Raw genomic sequence first — 25,171 nt, forward strand, 5'->3', positions numbered from 1 at the left:
TACCCTCCAAGCAATTAATTAGACAGCGCTGTCCTCACAACTCTGTCTGTGTGCTGCTAGGCAGCTAGCAAAAAATTAAAGAAAACTCTGTACACAAGGCTTGCGTTTCTTGTTTTAGTGAAGCTTTCAGTATGTGAGAATGGTAACTGTTGCATACAGAAAATAAAAAGGCAATTACAAATGATGCATTTTACATGCTGATCACTAAACAGCCATATGCACACGACATTACCATGCGAACTATCAAGCACGAGATCATAAAACTGACTGGGGGTCGGATGTAATGGCTGACCTCCTACTTTTAAGTACACAGTAGACACTCTGGGGGTCTTATACACTCCCACATCACATGCACGGGTGAGTTGGAGTTCGGGTGGGGTGTGGCACGCCCCTCACTGCCTCCTCGGCCGTCGCAGGCTCCGTGGACTGCGATCTGGTGGCTTGCCATTCCCGTGCAGAGACCTCGCTGAGGGTGTGAGGTTTTTAATTGATTTAAATATTATTGAATTGTATTTATTTTATTTTTTTAATGGAGGTGGATTGGTTGGTCCGGTTTGTCTGGCGTCGCACCGGTTTCGCTTCCTGTTGCGCAGGGTCCGTGCCCGTCTGTTCCGGCTTCGCGCAATAACCCAACCCTAGTCCAGTCTGTGCGCATAAGAAGCGTTATACCGTATGTACCCTGAAGATGCCCCTTTCCAGGAGCGTAGTGTTCGACAAGGTGGATCTTGTTTGCTATTGGGAGCGGGTGAGGATGATGTTGAGCAATCTCGGGTGAAGGTATTCCAGTTCTGTCATCAGGCACTGAATCACGTCCATGGATTGTATGAAGAGGTTCACGGCTTTCTTGCCGGTAGTTAGAGCTTTACCAGAGGAAGTCTTTAGGGGCTGGGTGTCAAACTCTGGCCCGCGGGCCAAATTTGGCCCGCCGTGTAATTTCACTTGGCCCTTGAGGCGATATCAAATTAACACTAGAGCTGGCCCGCTGACTATATTCAGCGGCGGTGTCGCGGTAACACCGCATTCACCGCTAATTCTCATACTTGCCAACCCTCCTGGGAGACTCTCAAATTTCAGTGCTCCTCCCAAAAATCGTCACGTCCGCTTTTCACCCAGTCCAACAAATGCTGGCCCAGTCACATAATATGTGCGGCTTCAGCACGCACACACATGTGAATGCAACGCATACTTGGCCAACAGCAATACAGGTTACACTGACGGTGCCCGTATAAATAACTTTAACACTGTTAGAAATATGCGCCACAGTGTGAATCTATACCAAACAAGAATGACAAACACATTTCGGTAGAACATCCGCACCGTAACACAACATAAACACAACAAAACAAATACCTAGAATCCCATGCAGCCCTAACTCTTCCGGGCTGCAATATACACCCCCACTACCACCAAACACCGCCCCCCGAACCCCGCCCGCCTCAACCGACGCACGGTTTTGTTGTGTTTATGTTGTGTTACTGTGCGGATGTTCTCCCGAAATGTGTTTGTCATTCTTGTTTGGTGTGGATTCACAGTGTGGCGCATATTTTTAACAATGTTAAAGTTAGTTATACGGGCACCGTCAGTGTAACCTGTATCGCTGTTGGCCAAGTATGCATTTGTATTTACGTGTGTGTGCGTGCTGAAGTCGCACATATTTTGTGATCGGGCCGGCACGTTGTTGGAATGGATGCAAAGCAGACGTGACGACAGCTCGTGGAGGACGGGTGGAGTACGAGGTATAATGACTGATGAACACCTTCGTTCGATAATGAAGGTTGCCTCAGCTCAAAGCCTGAGCCCCGACATTAATGAACTAGCATCCAAGAAAAGATGGCAGGCATCTGGCTTGGGCACATCAGATTAGATCAGTGTGTTGCAAACTGAGCAGTTTAAAGACCTGAATGGTTGGTTTATTCATTGTTATTTTATTTTCTAATTTATTAACCTGTGGAAAAAGTTAATGTTGATATTTACCTCAGAAGGCTGCAAATAGAAAAGAGGCATTGCATTTTTATTTAAATTGTATTTGATATGCCATTGATATTTTTTAATTATTATTATTATTATTATTTGAAACTCGATTTTGCATGTCACTATAAAGTTATATAAGCCTTGCTTGTTTAATATTCAATGCAAAACTTGTTTGGGTCCCTATTAAAAGGTTAATTTGTTCAAACTTGGCCCGCGGCTTTGTTCAGTTTTAAATTTTGGCCCACTCTGTATTTGAGTTTGACACCCCTGCTTTAGAGTGTGCGGCTCAGGTGTGGCTTTGATATCAAACAAGTTGAAAATCTCTGTCCTGGCTACGGATCTATTGCTTTGTTCGTCAATCACCGCAACGATGCATCTTACATGCCGATCACAAAATTAATCAATCAATCAATGTTTATTTATATAGCCCTAAATCACAAGTGTCTCAAAAGGTTGCACAAGCCACAACGACATCCTCGGTTCAGATCCCACATAAGGGCAAGGAGAAACTCACAAACCATTGGGATGTCAGTGAGAATGACTATGAGAAACCTTGGAGAGGACCGTAGCCATATACACACGACATTACTATGCGAACTATCAAGTACGAGATCATACAATAAATATATAACAGAAAGATTGTGGCGGCCCAAAACAGGTGCTTTGGACGTATAGATACTTACAAAGATGAACATTTCCCAAGGCTCAAACATTTAAAGAGACACAGAGTGTTCATTAGTGACTTTCAGGCCTCTTTTCTCCAAGAGGAAAAAAGCAATGCCTAAGATTGTCTAGGGGCCAGAAGAGGACTCACTCTGCAGCATCTGGGGATGTCCCACTTTCAGAATCAGAATCAGAAATACTTTAATAATCCCCGAGGGGAAATTAAGATTTTCAGTACAATCCCATTCAAGAGCAGACAAACATTACAGGGAGACAGAACAGGATCACGGACGGGTCTGCCTTGGATGAGAAAAAAATAAAAATAAATTCAGTCTAATCCTGGGCTCCTGGAGAGGGGGTCCAGACTGAGGCCAAGAAAAAAAACCTCATAGCCATAGCACACATAAACATGTGTGTAAGAGGTAAACATCAAACAACACAAAGGACATTAAAAACATTTAAAAGAGCATAGCTGATGCAACCAGCCATTTCTACACACAGCCACAGAAGTAAAACAACAACAAAAAAACCCAAAACATACACTGTGGTGGCCTTTGCGGTGTTCACGCCATCTTCTGCTGCGGTGGGTGGAGCATGGCCAGAGACAAGAGCAGACCCAACAAAGTAACCAAGAGAGTTGGTTGCTTTGTTACTCTACCCTCGGCCGCCCACCACCTCTCGGCCAATGTCCAGTCCGCATGGATGAGCGAGGATACGTCTAAGGAGACTGAGGTGTCCGATACCTGCTCATTCAGTCAAGACACTGTGAAGCATGTCTGTCCCGACGCTCGGCGCCAGCTCCGCAGCCCTGTCTCTTCATCCGCATCTCCTCCAGTCTCTCCAAACGGACTCTGGTGTGACAGAGACCCAGCAGCAGGTCTCCATGGTCAAAAGGCTCCCGGGAGACTGATCCAGAAGTTTACAAAAAAGCACAGCAGAAGTCACGAAAGTGCCACCCCTTGTCACACAGTCCCAAAGGGTCCCCAACCAAAAGGCAAAACAAGAGGGAAATTTCAGGAACACAAAAGGATGACACAAGAGCACAGAGCTCCTGCCACCAGCAGCCACTACAGCGGAGCCAACTTTGTTTACTTTTTAACCTTAGCTTTTTAACAACATACATTTTAAGTGAAAGTTAAAAGTGCCAATGATAGTCACACACACACTAGGTGTGGTGAAATGTGTCCTCTGCATTTGACCCATCCCCTTGTTCTCCCCCCTGGGAGGTGAGGAGAGCAGTGAGCAGCAGCGACGGCCACGCCTGGGAATCATTTTTGGTGATTTAACCCCCAATTCCAACCCTTGATGCTGAGTGCTAAGCAGGGCGGTAATGGGTTCCATTTTTATAGTCTTTGGTATGACTCGGCCGGGGTTTGAACTACCCATCTCAGGGTGGACACTCTAACCACTAGGCCACTGAGTAGGTGTAACAAATATTTATTACCAATTATGAACGTATTAATGACCTTTTTCACTAACTTATAGGGGTGTAACGGTACGGGTATTTGTATTGAACCGTTTCGGTACGGGGGTTCCGGTTCAGTCCGGAGGTGTACCGAACGAGTTTTCTCACGGACATATTAAGTAGCGTAACGCACATTGTGTAAACAATGCACACCGAGGCACAACACACGACATGCTAGAAGCTAACAGGCTACGATAGACTGACCATACGTCCTCTTTTCACCGGACATGTCCTCTTTTGCGGAGCTGTCAGGGCGGAGTTTCTTAAATGCCTCAAATGTCCGGCATTTTGAGTTAGGGTTGCGTGTATTAACAATGTACGTTCAGGGTTAAGAAGGGGTTAAAAACAAAACAAATTGTGCGAGCAGCAGCATTGGTGAGGGAGGGGCAGACACAGAGAGAGAGAGAGAGTTATGATAAACGCGCATGCGTCACCAGGCCCTGCTTTTTATCCATAGATTTATCAGATTTAATTTTTTATTATCTATAGCAGGGGTGTCAAAAGTGTGCCGCGGAGGCCATTTGCGGCCCACAGCTAATGTTTTAAAGGCCCACGGCACATTCTTAAGTTAAGTTAAAGTTAAAGTACCAATGATTGTCACACAAAAAATACTATTAAAATAAACAAAAACATAACAAAAGTGAAATAAAAAACTTAAAGGTTAAATGTAATTTAGAAAAAGTTGCAATGTTGACTAATAAAACAAAGGTCTTTTTTTTTCTTTCAAACTGTCATTGCTCAAAACATAATATTGAATCAAAATCAATGTTATTATGAATTATTGACCTATCCAAGGTTCTGATTACTTCACATCAAATATTCCACAAAGAAAAATATTTTTGGTGGAAGATTTAGCAAATTTGGTAAATAATTAGCCCAAAAATGTATATTTTGTTGTTTTCTTACTGTACCAAAAATGAACCGAACCGTGACCTCTAAACCGAGGTATGTACCGAACCGACATTTGTGTGTACCGTTACACCCCTAGTAACTTATGCAAAAGCAAAGTCTCGCCTTCCAAGCTGCTGTTGTAGCTAGAGACAAAAAAGTGCAAATTAGGGTGGTACGCTATACCGGTATTGTGGAGTTAAAAACTCAGAAGTGTCAGTCGAGAGTCAATCCATGCCCTACAAGGTGGAAAACTACATGGTCAAAACCATTGAGAACTACAATTCCCAGAATGCCAAGGGGAAAATGGCCGCCAAATTACTAATGGCAGGCACCTGAATAGGAATGGAGGTTCAGTCAGATTCATTCACCAAACAAACAAGCTGCATGCAAGGAAGAACAGCAAGATCTACTCTACAAGTTTCTCCAAACACACCAATGGTCGGTGAATATGCTTCTTCATTTGAAACGCTTACTTAGATATGCTTAACTTGTACCTAGTGATGGGTTGATGAGGCGTCATGAAGCGTTTCGACACATTGCAAAACTGTATTGATACTGTGTCGATACTGTGTCACTAAATACTGACATCTGCTGGACATTACAAATCCCTACAGGCAACCCATGGACCGACTCAAATGACACTGATTTTATGCCCTAGTACAGGGGTCACCAACCTTTTTGAAACCAAAAACTACTTCTTGGGTGCTGATTAATGCGAAGGGCTACCAGTTTGATACACACTTAAATAAATAAATATATTGTCATTTGTAAGTTACACGTAAGTGTGATTTAAACAAGAATAGCTAAATAAATACATTTATATATCAAATAAAATGGGTATTTCTGTCTGTCATTCCGTCGTACATTTATTTTTCCTTTTACGGAAGGTTTTTTGTAGAGAATAAATTATGAAAAAAACACTTAATTGAACGGTTTAAAAGAGGAGAAAACACGAAAAAAATTAAAATAAATTTTTGAAACATAGTTTATCTTCAATTTCGACTCTTTAAAATTCAAAATTCAACTGACAAAAAGAAGAGAAAAACTAGCTAATTTGAGTCTTTTTGAAAAAATTAAAAACATTTATGGAACATCATTAGTCATTTTTCCTGATTAGGATACATTTTAGAATTTTGATGACATGTTTTAAATTGGTTAAAATCCAATCTGCACTTTGATAGAATATTTAACAAATTGTACCAAGCTATATTTCTAACAAAGACAAATCAGTATTTCTTCTAGATTTTCCAGAACAAAAATTTTAAAAGAAATTCAAAATACTTTGAAATAAGATTTAAATTTGGTTCTACAGATTTTCTAGATTTGCCAGAATATTTTTTTTGAATTTTAATCATAGTAAGTTTGAAGAAATATTTCACAAATATTCTTCGTCGAAAAAACAGAAGCTAAAATATTTATTATTCTTTACAATAAAAAAAATAAAAAATAACTTGAACATTGATTTAAATTGTCAGGAAAGAAGAGGAAGAAATTTAAAAGGTAAAAAGGTATATTTGTTTAAAAATCCTAAAATAATTTTTAAGGTTGTATTTTTTCTCTAAAATTGTATTTCTAAAAGTAATAAGAAGCAAAGTAAAAAATAAATGAATTTATTTAAACAAGTGAAGACCCATCAATCCATCCATTTTCTACCGCTTATTCCAAGTGAAGACCAAGTCTTTAAAATATTTTCTTGGATTTTCAAATTCTATTTGAGTTTTGTCTCTTTTAGAATTAAAAATGTCGAGCAAAGCGAGACCAGCTTGCTAGTAAATAAATAAAATTTAAAAAATAGAGGCAGCTCACTGGTAAGTGCTGCTCTTTGAGCTATTTTTAGAACAGGCCAGCGGGCGACTGATCTGGTCCTTACGGGCTACCTGGTGACCGCGGGCACCGCGTTGGTGACCCCTGCCCTAGTATATACAATAATATAAACCAAGTCATTGTATTTCATTTAGGATTATTTCATATCTTCATTTAAATAAAAATATATTTTTCTCTTTTTTAGATACAGTCAATAAATAATGTGAACATGTATCATAACATGGAAATCTAAGAGAACGTGTTGTGGATGATTGTGGACTGGGAATTTTTTTAATTTTATTTTTTTACACATTTTTATACAAAAAGAAAAAGAAAAAAGTTTTTCCGACGTATTACATTTTAGACGATTTCTCTTCTTAGTTATTATTTCTCCGGCTGTAGAAAAGACCCGCTCACAGGGCACAGAGGAGGCGTCAGTGCGACACAGTTCGCGTATCGGTCAGGTGACCAAAACAGCTCATGATCGGTCACGTGACTTTCTAAAAGCGGTACGCGCACCGACACAGGGTTTTGCTCTATGAGCTCGACGCATGCGCCGATGCATCGGTGTTGCCGGACCCATCACTACTTGTACCTGCAAACTTCTTGATTTGCTTACTCAACTATCTTCATTTGTTGATTGATTGATTGAAACTTGTATTAGTAGATTGCACAGTGCAGTACATATTCCGTACAATTGACCACTAAATGGTAACACCCGAATACGTTTTTCAACTTGTTTAAGTTAATCAACTGAATTGATTAACTCGTTAATCAATTCATGGTTGTTTGAACTGCTGGGTTCAAGTTGAACCACTGCATTACTGCATTTCACTTTGACCATTGATTGCATTCTGTCTTTGACCAGTTAAAAGCAAGTTGTCTAAAGCAGTGTTTTTCAACCTTTTTTGAGCCAAGGCACAATTTTTGCGTTGACAAAAATCCGACAGTAAAAAATCGTTGTCGCAATTGTTGGATATGACTTTAAACCATAACCAAGCATGCATCACTATAGCTCTTGTCTCAAAGTAGGTGTACTGTCACCACCTGTCACATCACCCCCTGACTTATTTGGACTTTTTTGCTGTTTTCCTATGTGTAGTGTTTTAGTTCTTGTCTTGCGCTCCTATTTTGGTGGCTTTTTCTCTTTTTTTTGGTATTTTCCTGTAGCAGTTTCATGTCTTCCTTTGAGCGATATTCCCCGCATCTACTTTGTTTTAGCAATCAAGAATATTTCAGTTGTCATGTTCGGATGTACATTGTGGACGCCGTCTCTGCTCCGCAGTAAGTCTTTGCTGTCGTCCAGCATTCTGTTTTTGTTTACTTTGTAGCCAGTTCAGTTGAAGTTTCGTTCTGCATAGCCTTCCCTAACCTTCAATGCCTTTTCTTAGAGGCACTCACCTTTTGTTTAATTTTGGTTTAAGCATTAGACACCTTTTTACTTGCACATAGCCTCCCGCTGTTTGCAACATCTACAAAGCAATTAGCAACCGGCTGCCACCTAGGGACGGCGTGGCGCAGTGGGAGAATGGCCGTGCGCGACCCGAGGGTCCCTGGTTCAATCCCCACCTAGTACCAACCTCGTCATGTCCGTTGTGTCCTGAGCAAGACACTTCACCCTTGCTCCTGATGGGTGCTGGTTAGCGCCTTGCATGGCAGCTCCCTCCATCAGTGTGTGAATGTGTGTGTGAATGGGTAAATGTGGAAAGTAGTGTCAAAGCGCTTTGGGTACCTTGAAGGTAGAAAAGCGCTATACAAGTACAACCCATTTATCATTTATTATCATTTACTGGTATGGAAGAGTATTACACGGTTACCGGTACTCTGCCGAGCTCTAGACAGCACATCATTTGCAGACTATAATTACTGGTTTGCAAAAAAATATTTTTAACCCAAATAGGTGAAATGACATAATCTCCCACGGCACACCAGACCATATCTCACGGCACACTAGTGTGCTGCGGCACAGTGGTTGAAAAACACTGGTCTAAAGCACACGAAAAAGTTTAAAGCTTAAGTTAAAATGTTAAATGGTTTAAGCTTAAGTTAAAATGGCAAATAGTTAAAAGGTTTAAAGCAGGGGTAGGGAACCTGTGGCTCTTTTGATGACTGCATCTGGCTCTCAGATAAATCTTAGCTGACATTGCTTAACATAAGTAATGAATAATTTTGCTGGTAATCAGTGTTTAAAATATAAAACATTCTCATGCATTTTAATCCATCCATCCGTTTTCTACCGCACCTGTTCAAGTAGTCGCATTATTGGTAAGAAGTATTTTATTTATTATTGGTTAGTTTCAGAATAACACTGTTATTAAAAAGAATACGAGACTTATTACACTCTAAAAATGTTGGGCTTACTTAAAAATGCACGCATTTAGTTGTATTCAATGTTAAAAAATATAAGGCTCTCACGGAAATACATTTTAAATATTTGGATTTCATGGCTCTCTCAGCCAAAAAGGTTCCCGACACCCTGGTTTGAAGTCAAAGCTTATGGTTTAATTTTTTTAAGTTAAGTACCAGTGATAGTCACACACACACACTAGGTGTGGTGAAATTATTCTCTGCATTTGACCCATCGCCCTTGATCAACCCCTGGGAGGTGAGGGGAGCAGTGAGCAGCAGCGGTGGCTGCGCCCGGGAATCATTTTTGGTGATTTAACCCCCAATTCCAACCCTTGATGCTGAGTGCCAAGCAGGGAGGTAATGGCTCCCTTTTTTATAATCTTTGGTATGACTAGGCCGGGGTTTGAACTCACGACCTACCCATCTCAGGGCGGACACTCTAACCACTAGGTTACTTAGTGTTTAAAGTTAAAAGTACAAAAGATCAAAGTTAAAGGATACATTCATGTTTGTTTAACTCTTGCTAAAAGTTAAAACATTTATGTAGAGTGTTTTAAAACATTATTCAGAGGTTTAAAAGTATTTGTAAAACATACCCGTGTAATTACATTAACATCTCTCTTTCTGTGGTTTGAAGGTTTACAACCTGATGATTAATTGAAGATCAACTGAAATAAAACCAACAATGGTTCATGTCGGAAAATAAAAAAAGTTGATCAATTGGAAATCATGAGTTGTCTGTGAGTCCCTTTTGAAGTAGAAGAGTGGAACTTAACAGGTATTAGTATAGTACCGCGATACTAATTAATTATTTTTGCGTCGTCACGTCGTGTCATTGCTGGTTTATGAGCAGAGGAGCATGTTCGGCAGCGCACACACACTGAGTACTTACAAGTAGACACAGTGTGTAGACAGAAAAGGGAGAATGAACGCATTTTGGTCTAAAAAAGTAAAGATAAAGGTGAAGTTATAATACTGAAACACCCTCAGGAAGAGGTGCTTTAAGACTTGGCTAGCTAGCTAGCGGCTAAAGTCCAGCCCCAGTCGGCAGTGTTTTAGCTACTTCTAAATCACTAATCCTCGTCTCCATGGTGACAAAGTAAGATTCTTACAAGTACATTATCACTGCAGGACGAGGAATAGCTATGGCGTCAAAATGTAAACAAACGCCTTTGGTGGATCTACACCTGGCATCCACTGTAATGATACCAAGTCAGTAGTGTATCTAGTCGATACTACTATGATTACGTCTATTTTTTGGCATCACATCTTCTTTCGTTTTTTTCAAATGTATATTATGTTTATAAACTCAGGATTATATGTCCCTGGACACATGAGGACTTTCAATATGACCAATGTATGATCCTGTAACTACTTGGTATCGGATTGATACCCAAATGTGTGGTATCATTCAAAACGAATGTAAAGTATCAAACAACAGAAAAATGAGTGATTATTACATTTGAACAGAAGTGTAGATAGAACATGTTAAAAAAGAGTGTGTGTGTGTGTGTGTGTGTGTGTGTGTGTGTGTGTGTGTGTGTGTGTGTGTGTGTGTGTGTGTGTGTGTGTGTGTGTGTGTGTGTGTGTGTGTGTGTGTGTGTGTGTGTGTGTGTGTGTGTGTGTGTGTGTGTGTGTGTGTTATATTGCATGCAGAGTTGACTGAGTGTCACCCCATCTTTCTGGATGTGGTCTCAGTCAGAAATGTCCGACTTGTCTGATTAACAGGTCTTGTTCTTGTCCATCTGTGTGGTCATACCTTTCCCTAATTAGACTGAAGGACTTTTACAGATGATTCTAAAAGTGCGTTTTTTTTCTTTAATCAGCAAATTACAAATCCATGCCGCGCAGTGTTATTGATCGCCCCTTATTTGAAATTGAAAATAATGTGATCATGTTGTTTACACATACACGCCCAGCAGGGGAGTGTCAGGGTTCATATTGATATTTGCTGCAATCATGCATCGCGCGTATCGATTTTAATTCCAAAGCGACAAGTATTGCGGTTCTCCTGTTATCTACCGCAGCCTTCTCTCGACTTCTCTCATTTAACTTCACCTGTAATTTTCGGTTTTTATCCTCTACACCAGAGATGTCAAGTGGTTTTCACTGAGGGCCACATCGCAGTTATGTTTGGCCCAAGAGGGCCACTTCTAACAGTGAATACTAATATTACACCATTTTTAATGCATCTTATTAGATTTTTTTTTTTTTAACTCAAATGTAAAAAAAATATGTAAATAGAAAAACAGTAAAACAGTACTGCTGTTTTTATGGTAAAAAAAAAAAATCAGTTGTGAGAATTTTACTGTAAAATTTACATTAGTTTTTTTTACTGTAAATAAAATAAAGTGCATTTTTACAGTAAAATGTTGGCACCTGAGCGCTGCTTCTAACTGAATACTAATACACCATTTTTTAATGCATTTTATTAGATATTTTTTTTAACTCAAATGTAAAAAAAAATATGGTAAGTTGCAATAATTTCACCTCAAAATGTAGTGTATATTACTGTAAATGAAAAAGCAGTACTGCTGTTTTTATGGTAAAAAAAAAAAATCAGTTGCCAGAATTTTACTGTAAAATTTACATTTGTTTTTTTACTGTAAATAAAAAAGTGCATTTTTACAGTAAAATGTTGGCACCTGAGCGCCGCTTCTAACAGTGAATACTAATATTACACAATTTTTTTATGAATTTTTTTAGATTTTGTTTTTAACTCAAATGTAAAAAAAATAAATGGTAAGTTGCAATAATTTCACCTCAAAATGTAGTGTATATTACTGTAAATGGAAAAGCATTACTGCTGTTTTTATGGTAAAAAAAATAAATAATCAGTTGCCAGAATTTTACTGTAAAATTTACATTTGTTTTTTTTACTGTAAATAAAATAAAGTGCATTTTTACAGTAAAATGTTAGCACCTGAGCGCCGCTTCTAACAGTGAATACTATTATTACACCAATTTGTAATGCATTTCATTAGTAGATTTGTTTTTAACTCAAATGTAAAAAAAAAAAATGGTAAGTTGCAATAATTTCACCTCAAAATGTAGTGTATATTACTGTAAATGGAAAAGCATTACTGCTGTTTTTATAGTAAAAAAAAAAAAATCAGTTGCCAGAATTTTACTGTAAAATTTACATTTGTTTTTTTTACTGTAAATAAAATAAAGTGCATTTTTACAGTAAAATGTTGGCACATGAGCGCCGCTTCTAACAGTGAATACTAATATTACACATTTTTTTATGCATTTTATTAGATTTTTTTTTTAAACTCAAATGTAAAAAAAAAATATGGTAAGTTGCAAATAATTTCACCTCAAAATGTAGTGTATATTACTGTAAATGGAAAAGCACTACTGCTGTTTTTATGGTAAAAAAAAATAAATTCAGTTGCCAGAATTTTACTGTAAAATTTACATTTTTTTTTTTTACTGTAAATAAAATAAAGTGCATTTTTACAGTAAAATGTTGGCACCTGAGCACCGCTTCTAACAGGGAATTCTAATATTACACAATTTTTCTATGCATTTTATTAGATTTTTTTTTAACCCAAATGTAAAAAAAAAAATATGGTAAGTTGCAATAATTTCACCTCAAAATGTCGTGTATATTACTGTAAATGAAAAAGCAGTACTGCTGTTTTTATGGTAAAAAAAAATAAAAAAAAATCAATTGCCAGAATTTTACTGTAAAATTTACATTTTTTTTTTTTTTACTGTAAATAAAATAAAGTGCATTTTTACAGTCAAATGTTGGCACTTGAGAGCCGATTCTAACAGTGAATACTATTATTACACCAATTTTTAATGCATTTTATTAGTAGATTGGTTTTTAACTCAAATGTAAAAAAATATGGTAAGTTGCAATAATTTCACCTCAAAATGTAGTGTATATTACTGTAAATGGAAAAACAGTACTGCTGTTTTTATGGTAAAAAAAAAATGGCAGCTTAGTTGCCAGAATTTTACTGTAAAATGTACATTTGTTTTTTTACTGTAAATAAAAAAATCTGCAATTTTACAGTCAAATTTTAGCGCCTGAGCTGCCATTTTTTGTTTTTTTTAACCGCAAATCAACAACTGTAGATTGTTCGGTGTATTAAAAAAAGTACTGTATTTTTCCTTTACAGAAAAAGGCTGTAAAAACCACAGTCAATTTCACAATTTAACCATGAAATCTTTTGCTACTTTTACATTGCACAATTTGATGGATAACTTGCTTTGAAATCATTATTACTAGTATGTATTTCTATTTTTAAAAACGGTTTGAATGTTTAATCATATATTTTTGCATAATTAGACAATATTTAAGTTAACATAATTTGCGATTACATGGGGTACATTTTTTTCTCTGCCATAATAGAAATAAATAATACATTTAGTAAGAAAAGTTACAGTACTTTATTGATTCATATTATTTCCAGGCCAAATAAAATGAAGTGGCGGGCTACATCTGGCCCCCGGGCCTTGAGTTTGACACCAGTGCTCTACACCATGGTTAATTGCGAACACGCACAACGATGGCATCTGCAAAACAAATTAATAAAATAAGCAAATGAGTGAGATAGACTTGCAACATATTCCATGCTTTAAAATACAGCAATAAGAATTAAATATTCTATTATCTTGTCAGGAAGATGTATTGTCTCTCTGCTGAATTAGTAATGGTGCTTGATCTTAATCTGCAATATATTCTGATGTAATGAACTTTAACTCCGATGCTTTGTCATGAATGTCGCACTATAATTGAACATCTGGCTTTAGACTGCGTTTTGTTCACTTGTCGATCTAGTTTTAGATCTTTGAACGTTAATGATCTTTCAAACTACATCAGGTTGGATGGATTACTGTGTACACAAAGGTGAGTCATGTACACTCCTCACATTTAAGCAAGTGTATATTTTCGAGGGACGATATTATAGGAATTCAACTTACTTCAGAGTTGTAACAAGCCTACACAGTCGCGATCAAAAGTTTACATACACTTGTAAAGAACATCATGTCATGGCTGTCTGGAGTTTCCAATCATTTCTACAACTCTTATTTTTTTTGTGATAGAGTGATTGGAGCACATATTTGTTGGTCACAAAAAACATTCATGAAGTTTGCTTCTTTTATGAATTTATTATGGGTCAACTGAAAATGTGAGCAAGTCTGCTGGGTCAAAAGTATACATACAGCAATGTTAATATTTGCTTACATGTCCCTTGGCAAGTTTCACTGCAATAAGGCACTTTTGGTAGCCATCCACAAGCGTCTGCTTGAATTTTTGACCACTCCTCTTGACAAAATAGGTGCAGTTCAGCTAAATGTGTTGGTTTTCTGACATGGACTTGTTTCTTCAGTATTGTCCACACGTCTAAGTCAGGACTTTTAGAAGGTGTTAGAATAATTATGTATATATTATCACACAACTCTTATGCTTAAGGGCCGTTGCTATAGTTATTATCAATTGTGCTAAAATTGTATTTTTCTTTGTCTGTGCAAAGCTGGCAATCCAAAAGATTGCAAGCCAGTCTCGTATCAGTGTTTGTTTCCAGAATCGGCCTGCTGACTGCCAAGGCCGAACATCGAGTACTGTGACGCAGACAGAGCAGAGACAAGGCGATATCACGACTGTCAGCACATTTGCATTTTTGTATACCGGTAATCATATATTGTGTCTAACTGGAGCTGTCGAGATTACCCCCTCAGCGACAGCTTCAGTGATGTAACCTCCCAAATAAATAGAGGAAGCACATGGGCTAGACTTTAGAATGTAGTTTGGATCTGTAACTAGAGTACAGCCCAAAACACGTCTCTCCTCAATTGAGCAAATTTGAACTGTGTCTCTGCATGATTCCTTGCTTCTCGTCTGTTTAATATATGTCATCAGTGTTTGAACTTGACAGAAGGCCATTCTAAAACCTTCATTCTAGCCTGATTTAGCCATTCCTTTACCACTTTTGATGTGTGTTTGGGGGTCATTGTCCTGTTGGAACACCCAACTGCGCCCAAGACCCAACCTCCGGGCTGATGATTTTAGCTTGTCCTGAAGAATTTGGAGGTAATCCTCCTTTTTCATTGTCCCATTTACTCTCTGTAAAGCACCAGTTCCATTGGCAACAAAACAGGCCCAGAGCATAATACTACCACCATCATGCTTGACGGTAGGGATGGTGTTCCTGGGATTAAAGGCCTCACTTTTTCTACTCCAAACATATTGCTGGGTATTGTGGCCAAACAGCTACATTTTTGTTTCATCTGACCACAGAACTTTCCTCCAGAAGGTCTTATCTTTGTCCATGTGATGTCAGATGAAACAAAATTTGAGCACAACATTATGTCCTTTACAAGTGTATGTATACTTTTGATCGCGACTGTGTTTACTATCCACTGAAAGTAACTCGAGACACAGCCCTCATTGTCTGAATAGTCAATTGTGTGTTGTTTACAGTCAAGCACGGTGTGAGCATGATGGTCTGGGGCTGCATGAGTCCTTCTGGCACTGAGGAGCTGTGGTTCATTCAAAGGGAACGTGAATTATATAGTCATCTCAGGGCATTCAATTGCTCGCAACTGGACTGTTTGGTTTGTCTTAAAAGACGTTTCGCCTCTCATCCGAGTAGGCTTCATCAGTTTGTGCTCCTAGACTTAGATTGGTCAGATTCCGTCTAGCGGCTGGTGCCAAAACCCCAAATATTTATACTCCAAAACCAGGAGAGTGTGCCTGGGCAAGGATGGTTTCGCCTGATCAAAGTGAGAAAAAAAACAACTGTTTTGATGCAAACGAGCAATCCTACTGTGAGTTGGTGAAAGACTAGCTTGTAGTTTGATTCCATTTAAAAAATAAAATAAAATCTATACATACCATAAACCTGCTTATCTGTATTCTCAGCTGTTGCTTGCTAGTGACAGTCACAACTATGGTACCAGGCTAGCCCTAAGAGGTGCTCTCACCCATCTTAAACCCAAAACTGATGTTTTGAAATAGACTGTTATGAATACTTACTGGAATCCACTTCCGCAATATCTGCTATCAATCACCAGCAGAGTGGGTTTTAAGAATAGACTAAGAGGAGAAGTATTGCGGAAAGAGATTATTCTAGATTGTAGCTAATGTCATGACTGGTTTTATTGATTATTTACTATTTTATTGATTATGGGACAAGCAGTAGAAAATGGATGGATGGTACCATTTTGTCACTTATTGTTTGTCTTTGGTACACTAATGTGTATATTATAGGCCATTGGTTCTTTGTAGGGATGTCCGATAATGTCTTTTTTGCCGATATCCGATATTCCAATATTGCCCAACTCTTAATTACCAATTCCGATCTCAACCGATGCCAATATATACAGTTGTGAAATTAACACATTATTATGCCTAATTTTGTTGTGATGCCCCGCTGGATGCATTAAACAATGTAACAAAGTTTTCCAAAATAAATCAACTCAAGTTATGGAAAAAAATGCCAACATGGCAATGCCATATTTATTATTGAAGTCACAAAGTGCATTATTTTTTTAACATGCCTCAAAACAGCAGCTTGGAATTTGGGACATGCTCTCCCTGAGAGAGCATGAGGAGGTTGATTGATTGATTGATTGAGACTTTTATTAGTAGGTTGCACAGTGAAGTACATATTCCGTACAATTGACCACTAAACGGTAACACCCCAATAAGTTTTTCAACTTATTTAAGTCGGGGTCCACTTAATAAATTGATTCATGATACAGATATATTGAGGTTGGGGGGGGGGAGTAGGGGGTAGCGGGGGGAGGGGGGGGGGTGAATATTGAAGCGTCCCGGATGAGTTCGTGCTGCAAGGGGTTCTGGGTATTTGTTCTGTTGTGTTTATATTGTGTTACGGTGCGGATGTTCTCCCGAAAATGTGTTTGTCATTCTTGTTTGGTGTGGGTTCACAGTGTGGCGCATATTTGTAACAGTGTTAAAGTTGTTTATACGGCCACCCTCAGTGTGACCTGTATGACTGTTGACCAAGTATGCTGGGCATTCACTTGTGTGTGTGACAAACCGTAGGTATTATGTGATTGGGCCGCACGCAAAGGCAGTGCCTCTAAGGTTTATTGGCGCTCTGTATTTCTCCCTACGTCTGTGTACACAGCGGCGTTTTAAAAAGTCATACATTTTACTTTTTGAAACTGATACCGATAATTTCCGATATTACATTTTAAAGCATTAATCGGCCGATAATATCGGCAGTCCGATGTTATTGGACATCTCCAATTTTTATATTGCTCTTTTTATCTTTGGTTTGAACATTATGTAAACTCAAAGTTATTGTTTTTGTTTTGTTTTTTGTTGCTATTTTTGTATTACATTTTATTATTGATAATGTACTGCATTGTAATCTTTTGTTTTGTGATTGTGTGATGTTTTTTGCCTGGACCCCAGGAAGAATAGTCTCCACTGCGGTGTAGACTAATGGGGATCCTTCATAAACTAAACTAAACTGTCAAAGCCGCCGACAGTCGTTACCCTAACCCTCGTTAGCATTGAGGTATTGTGTGGCAGACCAACGCTGTGGATCAAGTACTACCAGTCCAAAATAGTCGGAATCGCCCATGTGAGCATTCCATTCAGTTGTAAACAAATGGCAAAAAATTTGATTCTGGTCATCTTCTGTGACCAGAATGTTTCTAACTCCTGTTATTTGTTGGGGGCTAAATTGCAGCGTACTTTAGGAATGGTTGAAAGGACAGTGTTGTATGTGGGAGACAGGTGGTATCACAGACAACCTCCTCTGTTCAGGGAACGTTTTTCAAGCCTATTCGGATGAGAGGCGAAACATCTTCTAAGGCAAACCAAGCAGTCCAGTTGCGATTGATTAAATTCTTAGACATGAATTATATTGTGAAATTCAGAAGCAGAGCAAAACAGTGCAACATAATAATAAAACACAACACAGTTCCAAGATGGCAAGTGTTTTGCTCAGGAGAACAAAAGTGAAGGTGGTGGAGTAGTCAAGTAAGTCGCATCCAAACCGAAACCCAATTGAATCCTCAATACCGAACATCTAACCCGGGGGTCAGCAACACGCGGTTCTTTATCGCGGCCCTAGTGGCTCCCTGGACCTCTTTCAGAGATGTGTGAAAATGGAAAAAGATGAAGAAAATTTATTTTTGTTTGTTTTAATATGGTTTCTGTGGGATGACAAACATGACACAAACCTTCCTAATTGTTAGAAATCCCACTGTTGCTTCACTGATGCATGTTTTTTGTACCATTTTGTCCTAATATCAGGGATCCTTGAACTCATCGTAGTTTGTTTACATGTATGACTTTCTCCGATGCTGCCACAAAAAGATGTTATATGCCACTCCTTGTTTGTCTCATTTTGTCCACTAAACGTTTTATGCTGTGCGTGAATGCACAAAGGTGAGCTTTGTTAATGTTATTGATACGCTGGAGTGCTAATCAGGCATATTTGGTCAACCCATGACTGCAAGCTAATCAATGCTAACATGTTATTTAGGCTAGCTGTATGTACATATTGCATCATTATGCCTCATTTGTAGGTATATTTGAGCTAATTTAATTTCCTCTACTTATGTCCTCTGTGTATTTAATTTATATTTGCATGTCTCATGAAACATTATCTGGATGTACTATTGGCTGCATTTCTGATAGTTGTTTGTGTGCCATGTTGTTCCAGACCACAGCAAACGTTACCAAGCTGGCAAATATTGTAATAAACCCATTAGTTTCCTTAAACTTGGACACACACATCTATACCTTTGGTCATTCTGAGCCAGTAATTTCCCGAAGTTATCTCATCCTGTGAGAAGCCTCCATTTTTACTAATGAATTCCAATGTTGCAAAAATGTGTAGAATAGAAATTAAAATACAACATTTCTGTCAACAAAGATTTGTGTCAGCCTTTGATAGTAGGCTAATATAGCTGATATAGCACTGGTTCTTAACCTTGTTGGAGGTACCGAACCCCACCAATTTCATATACGCATTCACCGAACCCGAACCGTAATCATAAAATGTTATTATATTAAAGAAATACTAATAAAGATATATTTTACAAACGAAAAGTTACAGGAACGTACACATGATCCCATGTTTACATCTCATTGTGCAACATGTGAATGTTTTAGTGGGAACTAAATGCGATATCTGAAAGGGGTACACATTATTTCCAAAGCAGGAACCCCACCCAGACATATAATACTAGTACACAGCTCATGAAAAACAATATGTTCTTGTCATTGTAAGTGGGCCAAAACACTTATATTAGAAAATGATCTCATGGAAATGACTGCTGTCATTTGATTACAATAATAAAACATTGAACTTGTTATTTAGTCAGGTTTGGGACACGTGTGCTGCAGGTGTGACCACAGTGCACGTGCACGTCTGACGTCGCTCACATGTGCTCCACATGAATGCTCAAGGAGTTTTGGTGTTTGCTCACATATGGAAAATTAGAGGGAACATTGTTTGGGGGTATCCATAATACGCCGACAGGAAGAAGTTTTTATTTACACGATGAGTCGGCCGTGTCTTGACCTCTGCGGCGGAGGCTCTGCCGAATCCCTGAGGCCGACTCACCGAACCCCTAGGGTTCGATCGAACCCAGGTTAAGAACCACTGTAATATAGACACATCATGTGTTGCCATCATTATAACACTTATATAAGACATTTAATTTTTTGCAGCTGCAGACAGATTTTTTGTTGTTGTATTTTTGGTCCAATATGGCTCTTTCAACGTTTTGGGTTGCCAACCCCTGATCTAACTCATTGATGCATTTTTTTTTTTTTGAATGACTGTATAGCTCAGTGCAGGTTCACTAATCACATGACCCTATACTTTTGATCGTGCGTCTTGTTGGCAAACAAAACCATGTTTAATAAAGTTGTGCAGCTCTCATGTTCACGTTCCCAATTAGCTTCATTGACGGCATCGCCTCTTTTTTACTACAACTACTGTTTGACTAAATGCAACTTGCAGAGCACGCACACACCCACACACCCACACACACACACACACACACACACACACACACACACACGATTATGCTGTCTGCCTGAACCATTCGTGAACAGGGCCAGAAATAATGCCTTGTGACCAATAAACAGATAAGAGAAAGGCATTATAAACTAATATGGCTCTCAATAGTCCAGACCTCTGCCAAGGACAAAAAAAAAATGTTCCTCGCCACCCACCTCCTGCATATGCTTGAATTTTGTCATGTAGAGTCATACATTATTGACTGATTTCTGCATTTGTTCCCCCTATTGTTCTCTGCAGGAAGAAGTGAAGAGGTACCATCGCTACTGCAATCACAGTGGAGGACAAACGGCTCCTAAGGTGGAGAGGTAAGAATTGCACACACATTTTCAGTTAAAATGCGTTAAAGTTGCCAAAGAATTAAAGTTTAGTAATGGAGCGTTTTTTGTTTTTTTTGTCTTATTTCTAAAGAGTCAGCCTCGACAAAATGTTTAAGTGGGGGGGAAAAAAACATTGGGAGAAAAATAATGTATATACAAGGTAGTGTTGTCCCGATACCAATATTTTGGTACCAGCACTGGTACCAAAATGATTTCTATACTTTTCGGTACTTTTTGGTACTTTTCTAAATAAAGGGCACCACACAAAATGCCAATCTTGACTTTATTTTAACACAAAATCTTAGGGTACATTAAACATATGTTGCTTATTGCAAGTTTGACCTTATATAAAATAGTGAACATACAAGACAACTTGTCTTTTAATAGTAAGTAAACAAACAAAGGCTCCTAATTAGTCTGCTGACATATGCAGTAACATATTGTGTCATTTATCTACTAGGACAAGTGGTAGAAAATGAATTATTAATCTACTTGTTCATTTACTGTTAATATCTGCTTACTTTCTCTTTTAACATGTTCTATCTACACTTCTGTTAAAATGTTATCACTTATTCTGCTGTTTGATACTTTACATTAGTTTTGGATGATACCACACATTTGGGTATCGATCCGATACCAAGTAGTTACAGGATCATACATTGGTCATATTCAAAGTCCTCACGTGTCCAGGGACATTTTTACTGACTTTATAAACATAATATGAATTAAAAAAAAATGAAAGAAGATTTTGTGATGCCAAAGAATATCGACGTAATCATAGTAGTATCGACTAGATACGCTCCTGCACTTGGTATCATTACAGGTGTAGATCCACCCATGACATTTGTTTACATTGTGACGCCGGTGAGCTACGGTGTGTAGTGAAGCATGTTTAGCTATTCCTCGTCCTGCAGTGATAATGATACTTGTAAGAAACTTACTTTATTTGTCGCCATGGAGGCGAGGATTAGTGATTTAGAAGTAGCTAAAACACTGCCAATGGCGGATTGACGTTAGCCGCTAGCTAGCTATGTCTTAAATCACCTCTTCCTGAGGGTGTTTCAGTGTTATAACTTCACCTTTATCTTTACTTTTTAAGCCAAAATGCGTCCTTTCTCCCTTTTCTGTCTACACACTGTGTCTGCTTGTAAGTACTCCTTGTGTGTGCGCTGCCGAACATGCTCGTCTGCTCGTAAAACCATCAATGACACGACGTGACGACGGGGGTGGGGGATCGGTACATTTCAGAGGTCGTATAGTACCGAATATGATTCATTAGTATCGCGGTACTATACTAATACCGGCATACCGTACAATCCTAATACAAGGTAGAAGAACTCCCTTGTTGGGGTAAAACTGTATATTGTTTCACATTTATTAACAATTGCCATATTCAATCTGTTAAATGTTATGCCGTCTGAGAGTTCGTCTGTAAGTCTGATACGCAATCAAAAGTAGTTTTTTTTTTCTTTATACAGTACTATTAGCATCATCATTTTTATTTGAGCATTGAAAGGTACTTACTAGTTCAGCAGGAAAAGAGCCAAGGCAGCATGGGTCGAAAATCCCTCCTGGACAATGAAGTGAAAGCCAGGCCAATGTTGACCCTTGACTGTCCTTTTAGCCTCCCTTTTTCTTTTTTTTTTGTTTCTTCAGGCAGATTTTTTCGTATCTATGTTTGTTTTTGCGGCCTTCGCAATGATAGCAGTGATTGCACGTAGGCGTTCCCGTCGACTTCCGTCTTTGTAACAAATGGGGGAGCGATATATGCCAAAAAGCAAGTCAGCACATTTGTAGTTTTTTGTGTGGCACCCTCCTCAAAGCTGCTTAGTGCCAGTGAAAGTGATACAGACCTCATCAGGCCTTGACAGAGGTGTCATTCAACTAGTTGTAAGTTGATATTAGTGTTGTCCCGATACCAATATTTTGGTATCGGTACCAAAATGTATTTCGGTACTTTTCGGTAATTTTCTAAATAAAGGGGACCACAAAAATGGCATTATTGGCTTTATTTTAACAACAAATCATTAAACATATATTTATTATTGCAATTTAGTCCTTAAATAAAATAGTGAACATACTAGACAACTTGTCTTTTAATAGTAAGTAAACAAACAAAGGCTCCTAATTAGTCTGCTGACATATGCAGTAACATATTGTGTCATTTATCTACCTATTATTTTGTCTACATTACTAAGGACAAGTGATAGAAAATGGATTATTAATCTACTTGTTCATTTACTGTTAATATCTGCCTTTTTCATGTTCAATCTACATTTCTGTTAAAATGTAATAATCACTTATTCTTCTGTTGTTTGGATACTTTACATTAGTTTTGGTTGATGCCACAAATTTGGGTATCAATCCGATACCAAGTAGTTACAGGATCATGCATTGGTTACCATGAATTGATTTACGTGGACTCCGACTTAAACACGTTGAAAAACGTATTGGGGTGTTACCATTTAGTGGTCAATTGTACGGAATATGTACTGTACTGTGCAATCTACTAATAAAAGTTTCAATCAATCAAAAAAAAATTGATATTTAAAGTCCTCATGTGTCCAGGGACATATTTCCTGAGTTTATAAACGTATAAATAAAAAAATAAATACAAATGTTGTGATACTAAACAATATTGATGTAATCATAGTAGTATCGACGAGATACGCTCTTGTACATAGTATCATCACAGTGGATGTTAGGTGTAGATCCACCAATGGCGTTTGTTTGTATTGTAGCGTCCCGGAAGAGTTGGTGCTGCAGGGAATTCTGGGAATTGATTCTGTAGTGTTTAAGTTGTGTTGCGGGGAAAATATTCTCCCAAAATGTGTTTGTCATCATTGTTTAGTGTAGTTTCACTATATGGCACAGGTTTATGACAGTGTTGGCATTGTTCATTCGGTCACCCTTAGTGTGACATGTAGGGTTGTTGATTAAGTATGCCCTTCATTCACTTGTGTGTAGTGTGTACAAAGTTAAGTTGGTTGGTCGTAGAGTAATCTTGTCTTGACTTTGTCAACTACAGATCATTATATCGCGTCGGGAAGAATATATATCTATCACTTGTCTTACAGGGATGATACTTGAAGTACATGTACTTGAATTGTCTCCATGGAGACAAGGATTAGTGATTTAGGAGTTACAACACTGCAGACTGCTAACTAACCGTGTCTTATAGCCTGGCGATGCCAATGGGTGGGGGACTGGTACTTCTTAGAGGCGGTAGTGTACCGAATATAATTCATTAGTATCGCCGGTACTATACTAATACCGGTATACCGTACAACCCGAGTTGATATCACCCCAAAAATTATGAAAATATTTTATGAAGGTTATAAAGTTACTTAGTGGTGCTTAAAGTGAAAAAAGGTTGCACAATTGCTCAGATTATGACTGTGCAGAATTGTCTCATCCATCCATTTTTCTACAGCTTGTCCTTTTCGGGTTGGCGGGGGGTGCATACGCCTCAACTAAATTATTTCGCTTTGCGCCTTCATCCGAGATGCACACTTTGGGTGAAGCAACCTTTAAAATGTTGGCGTTCCCTGTCAAATCTGGCCTTCCGTCTTTTCGCTTCTCGACTTAAGTAGAACTACCTACTTAGACCCGCTCAGTGGCCTAGTGGTTAGAGTGTCCGCCCTGAGATCGGTAGGTTGTGAGTTCAAACCCCGGCCGAGTCATACCAAGGACTAGAAAAATGGTGCCTGCTTGGCACTCAGCATCAATGGTTGGAATTGGGGGTTAAAGCACCAAAAAATTATTCTCGGGCGCGGCCATTGCTGCTGCTCACTGCTCCCCTCACCTCACAGGTGGTGATCAAGTGTGATGAGTCAAATGCAGAGAATAATTTCGCCACACGTAGTGTGTGTGTGACTATCATTGGTACTTTAACTTTTAAGTTTTTGTATCTACGCGCTTCTGGGGCGGCATAGCTTGGTTGGTAGAGTGGCCGTGCCAGCAACTTGAGGGTTCCAGGTTTGATCCCCGCTTCCGCCATCCCAGTCACTGCCGTTGTGTCCTTGGGCAAGACACTTTACCCACCTGCTCCCAGTGCCACCCACACTGGTTTAAATGTAACTTAGATATTGGGTTTCACTATGTAAAAGAGCTTTGAGTCATTAGAGAAAAGCGCTATATAAATATAATATAATTCACTCCACTGAGGCTGCAATTAGTCCAGCGTTACATTGCACTTCAAATTTGGATGGGGTGTACACCACATGTGATGATAAAAAAAAAAAAAACTTCTTTCAAATCTATTCCCATGGCCTCCATTGGAGACCCCAAGAAACATCCTTTTGAGATGAGGATAAAAGGACCATAAGGCTACGCCTGAATTAACGGCCGGAAATCCAAATGCACATCATTTACCTGCCACGTCTCTGCGTAAGTGGAAGAGTGAAGATGGCGAGGCGGCATAAAACGCAAGGTGACCGCGCATATATCACGGACATCCTGCTAAATTTAATACATGCCATTTTGACCAGACAGGGATAATTGAACTACGTGACTGTTTAATAGAAATAGCATCTAATAAATGCTATTTAAAAAAAATCCCAAGCTGTGGGTGATCATCAACAATGGCTTTATTGAACACATGATCAAGAAGAATGTTGCACATAATATAAAAACATTCAATTAATTTGATTTATTTGTTGACAGTTAATGTCAATCTT

The 25,171-nt window shown here is 38.6% G+C and overlaps 1 protein-coding gene across 2 annotated transcripts in view; it reads left to right on the forward strand.

The window, feature by feature from the left end:
- The window catches only part of schip1 (schwannomin interacting protein 1), a 797,934-nt gene that overhangs the window by 16,292 nt on the left and 756,471 nt on the right, over positions 1 to 25,171 (forward strand). The window contains exons 1-2 of one of the 2 annotated variants that reach the window (XM_061973020.1): positions 5,350 to 5,428; positions 20,413 to 20,480. In XM_061973020.1, the coding sequence (XP_061829004.1) occupies positions 5,375 to 5,428; positions 20,413 to 20,480 (122 nt within the window). In that variant the 5' untranslated portion in view covers positions 5,350 to 5,374. Of the gene's footprint in view, positions 1 to 5,349; positions 5,429 to 20,412; positions 20,481 to 25,171 lie in introns of those variants that run through there. The other variant, XM_061973019.1, reaches the window with a different exon arrangement.

This window comes from Nerophis lumbriciformis, linkage group LG17, assembly GCF_033978685.3.
Source record: "Nerophis lumbriciformis linkage group LG17, RoL_Nlum_v2.1, whole genome shotgun sequence".
In the NCBI taxonomy this organism is placed as follows: Eukaryota; Metazoa; Chordata; class Actinopteri; order Syngnathiformes; family Syngnathidae; genus Nerophis; species Nerophis lumbriciformis.